General features: G+C 44.4%; 1 protein-coding gene across 7 annotated transcripts in view; it reads right to left on the bottom strand.

Annotated features, from left to right (window-relative positions):
- Positions 1–5,000, bottom strand: part of LOC110529177 (ryanodine receptor 3) — a 250,062-nt gene that overhangs the window by 102,913 nt on the left and 142,149 nt on the right. For all 7 annotated transcript variants that reach the window (XM_090242497.1, XM_090242492.1, XM_090242494.1 and 4 more), the window contains 4 exons: positions 4,688–4,907; positions 3,970–4,170; positions 2,264–2,366; positions 1,688–1,822 (listed from right to left, as the gene is read on the bottom strand). In XM_090242497.1, coding sequence (XP_090098623.1) covers positions 1,688–1,822; positions 2,264–2,366; positions 3,970–4,170; positions 4,688–4,907 — 659 coding nt within the window. The remainder of the gene's footprint in view (positions 1–1,687; positions 1,823–2,263; positions 2,367–3,969; positions 4,171–4,687; positions 4,908–5,000) is intronic.

Below are 5,000 nucleotides of genomic sequence, written 5' to 3' on the forward strand. Positions count from 1 at the left end.
CTCTCCCCACCTCTCCTCTCCCTACCTCTCCTTTCCTCTCCTCTCCTCTCCCTACCTCTCCTTTCCTCTCCTCTCCTCTCCTTTCCTCGCCTCTCCTTTCCTCTCCTCTCCCTACCTCCCCTACCTCTCCTCTCCCCACCTCTCCTCTCCCCACCTCTCCTCTCCCCACCTCCCCTACCTCTCCTCTCCCCACCTCTCCTCTCCCCACCTCTCCTCTCCCCACCTCCTCTCCCCACCTCCCCTACCTCTCCTCTCCCCACCTCTCCTCTCCCCACATCTCCTATCCCCTCTCCAACCTCCCTCTCTCCTAATATAGACTTCCTAAACACCCTGAATTCCCCCTTCATCCTCAGGTGAAACGTTCCCTTTCTCTTTTTCTCATTAACTCTATAAAACTTCCCCTAAACGTTTTCTAATTAAGTCAATGATGCTGGACTAGACAAGAATGTTAAGTACCTCCCCATTAGAAGTCTCCCTCAACAGATATTGGACGTTATATCAGGATGGTGCACAACATGTGATTGCCCATCAAACCTCTGATACTCATGAAGTGGGTACTGGGGAGACAAACTGAACAATCTCTTCCCAAGTAAACCATCACTACTTGCAGTTATGTACATTACATTTCTGTTAAAAAATATATGTTTTTTTTAAAGTATATATATAAATATATGTATTCTGCCACAGAATACATAGGTCCAGTGGATAGGTCCAGTGAAATGTGTTGTTTTAGAGGGTCTGACATAGTAAATGAAAGCTAGTTGACAGCCAGAACCCTACCCCGGGAGTCACAGAGCTCACACACACACAGAGTACAATCTGTCTCCACCTGGTTCAGAAGTGAGGCTGTCCAAAAACACTTAGCTGCCTGACTTCTAACGAGGGTTTTGCGTTCAGCTAAATAACAGAGAGAGGAAGTTTCCTCCGGTGTAAACCTCTGGAGTGGTGCCGTGGAGTTGTGTTGGTGAGCTGCAGAGAACCGACTGGGGTTTTGTTGTAGACCTTTGTGTTGTTGTGGAGGAACCATACAAAAGTTACAGATGTCTCTTGAACTGCACTGTTGGTTAAGGGCTTGTAAGAAAGCATTTCACGGTAAAGTCTACACATGTTGTATTCGGCGCATGTGACAAATAAAGTTTGATTTGATGTGTTACAGAATAAGTATATAAGCTTACATCAGTGAGGTCAATATGAGGTTTAACACTTAAAACCGACAGGGGTCTTATCACGACTATAAGTAGGTAACTCTTCAGTATTTGCAGTGTGAACCTATAGCGCCCACCTTTGCAATTCAACTCAGTCCTGCCAGACGGTCAGGTAAGTGACAAGGGTGTTTTAATGTCTGTCTGATGAACATATATCACATAAATGAATGTTAAAGTATCATCTTCAGACAGAGAGATAGAAAGAGATGTTCCCTCTTTTCCTACCCTTTAATGAACACTTCCGAAGGGCAATGACAAGTGGGAAACATGCTTCTTCCTAGACAGTCTCTTCCTGGGAGCAGTCTGAATTGACTGATCTGAAAACTGCACTAACGCCAAACCTGGCAGTCTCTTACTGGGAGCAGTCTGAATTGACTGATCTGAAAACTGCACTAACGCCAACCCTGGCAGTCTCTTCCTGGGAGCAGTCTGAATTGACTGATCTGAAAACTGCATTAACGCCAACCCTGGCAGTCTCTTACTGGGAGCAGCTTGTTCCTGCTCTGTAGGTTCCTCCTCTAGTTTCTTGGGCGGTCCCTTGATCTTATAGAGCATGGCCAGCAGACGACCCTTTATAGACGTGTCTTCCTCCTCCTCCTCCTCCTCCACCGGGATGCCTGCAGGGATCGAGAAGGGGAGAAATATGAAGGGCAGGACTGGGAGAACATAGAGGTTGATGTGGTACTCTTAGGTAAAGAGTTTATAATTACATTTAACATAAATAATCAATATTGAACTATGAATCTATATGATCAATACACATCCCACTTGGTACTGACATCAATTCAATGTTTATTCCACGTTGGTTCAATGTCATTTCATTGAAATGACGTGGAAACAACATTGAGTTGAACCAGTGTGTGGCAACCTGTCAAGAGTAATCATGTCCTGCAAGGAAACATTGCACACTTGGGATGAACTTTTGATCTAATAACTGAAATGATGTATTGATTTTAACATCAATGGAAGATCTGTGAGTTACTGTACGCTCCTGCATCTCAAGTTAGGATTTGTCTTTCAACTGTCAGTGTGTGTGTGTGTCTGCGTGGACATCGTACCACAGTGCAGTCTCAGCTCATCATGGAAGCTGTAGAGGTCTTCCTGAATCTCTTCAGGACAGGGACAGTCCTCCCCAGCAGCAAAGTTCAACAGGATGTTGATCTATATGGATGGAGGGAGGTGTGTTAGTGATAGAGAGAAAAAGAGAGAGAGAGAGAGAGAGAGAGAGAGAGATTCCCTACAGCACAGCATCATTACTGTGAGTCAGACTGGCCAGGAGATTCTCTATGACATCACGTCTGTTTGATCCATGAAGAGGAGAATGGTACGGATGGTTTTCCCAACTCTAGCTTGGGGACATCATTTACAGAGCATACTACAAGGGGATATATTGCCATCCTACGGTGAGGAAAGCCATTTACCAGGAGGCACCCTACGGTAATATGGCCATTGGACCAAACGTCTGCTACACAGAGGGCAGCTAGCTATATGTGGAGAGGCACATGCGAACTATAAAAGACATTCATTATAAATTCAATTGAGTCCCGTCCTGCCGGATGAGGGCCAATGTTTTGATTTTATCTTTGGCACTACTGCTTCTTAATATAATACGGAGAGAAGTAAAGAGGTCTTTGTGATTAGTGATGTGATTAGTGATTTGATTAGTGATGTGATTAGTGATGTGATTAGTGATGTGATTAGTGACGTGATTAGTGACGTGATTAGTGACGTGATTAGTGACGTGATTAGTGACGTGATTAGTGACGTGATTAGTGACGTGATTAGTGACGTGATTAGTGACATGATTAGTGACGTGATTAGTGATGTGATTAGTGACGTGATTAGTGACGTGATTAGTGACGTGATTAGTGACGTGATTAGTGATGTGATTACTGACGTGATTAGTGACGTGATTAGTGATGTGATTACTGATGTGATTAGTGACGTGATTAGTGATGTGAGTATTGTGTGTGTCAGACATGTAGGAAAACCCAGTGTCAGTGAGCCCCAGCTTCAAGTGTTGCATGTTCAATCCCAGTGCTAGGCAATTGTTTAAAAACCCTACCTCAAACCTTAACCCTTACCTTAACCATTCATAACCCTATCCCTAACCTTAATCCGCACCTTAACCATTCATAATCCTATCTCAAACCTTAACCATTCATAACCCTATCTCAAACCTTAACCATTCATTACCCTATCCCTAACCTTAACCATTCATAATCCTATGGCAAACCTTAACCCTTACCTTAACCATTCATAACCCTATCTCAAACCTTAACCCTCACTTTAACCATCCATAACCCTATCCCTAACCTTAACCATTCATAACCCTATCCCTAACCTTAACCATTCATAACCCTATCCCTAACCTTAACCATTCATAACCCTATCCCTAACCTTAACCATTACCTTAACCATTCAGAATGAATGGCTAAACTTGATGTTTATGGACAAATGTCAGATTCTGAAGTGAGACTGAGAGCTTGTTGGTGTGCGTTGATTGGTGTGTGTGGTGTGGTGTGTGGGTGTGTGTGGTGTATGGTGTGTGCTCAGGAGCGTGTTGGTGTGTGTGAGGTGTTCTCTCTTTCTCTCTATGCTGAGTAATGCTCCTCTACACAGCTCTCAGGCACAGCGGGACAGAGAGACGGTTCCATGAAGGTTTAATAGATCATAAACACTAGTAAACACGTATCCTACCCAAGTCTTCTGCAAAAAAACAACAACAACAACAACAACATGACAAGAACGACTATAACAGTACCTGCTCCTGAGGAGGGGATCTGAACTCCTTGGTCTTCTTGGCGGTGACAGCAGCAGACATGTTGAGGGCCAACATCAACTCATTGTACCTGAACTTCTGGTTGTACTGCAGCTTGGACACGAAGCTGTCTGAGAAGGACACGATGGCCTCGATACGCTGCTTCAACTCACAGTCACAGAAGTAATGCAGCAGCTCACACATCTAGTAGAGAGTTAGATCATGTTGGATCACGGACGGGACAGTGCAGTACAGTACACAACAGGGTTGGGCTCAATTCTGAATTGAGTTGTGAATTGGTCTTTAATTCCAACAAAGAGAGATTAAGTTAGTGCTACCTAGTAGAGAGAGGTATTCAGTCAGTATTGCATATACAGTGTTACATGTGACGTACCAATTATGTTTTAGTGTTAAACAAGTTGTTCAATCTGATCCAAAAACATTTGATGTTTTTGCTGATTATCGTTTTGCTGGTAATGATTTTGCTGGTAAATTTAATGTGATTGAGTAGTCAGCCAATTTACTATTTGGCATCAATCAACAGTCCATTTAGCTGGGACTGAACACCTGGTGCTTCAACTCTGCCAGTGTGTGTGTGTGTGTGTGTGTGTGTGTGTGTGTGTGTGTGTGTGTGTGTGTGTGTGTGTGTGTCTGTGTGTGTGCATGTGTGTGTGTGTGTGTGTGTGTGGGGGGGGGGGGGGGGGTGGGCTCTCTCTCCTACCTGTCGTTTGACAGACTCAGGCAGTGTCTTCTCCAGCAGTCCCTTGACAGACATTTTGACCTCCTTGGTTTCCTCCTCACCAGCCTCCACGGCCTTCACCTCGTTGCTGCTCACTTCCTCCTTCTCTCCTCCTCCTGCTGCTGCCTCCACCTCCTCCACCTTCGCCTCCTCATCTTCTGGATCCCCGAACACGTTGGGATCGATGAGAAGCAGGATCAGCCTCACCTAGTACATGAAAAACCATGCCACATATTTAATGCAAATAAAGATAACTGTCAAAATAAAGGAAACACTTGAGTAAATGAGGGATACA

The sequence above is a fragment of the Oncorhynchus mykiss genome, chromosome 8 (genome assembly GCF_057628025.1).
Source record: "Oncorhynchus mykiss isolate SJ-2025 chromosome 8, ASM5762802v1, whole genome shotgun sequence".
NCBI classification, from domain to species: Eukaryota; Metazoa; Chordata; class Actinopteri; order Salmoniformes; family Salmonidae; genus Oncorhynchus; species Oncorhynchus mykiss.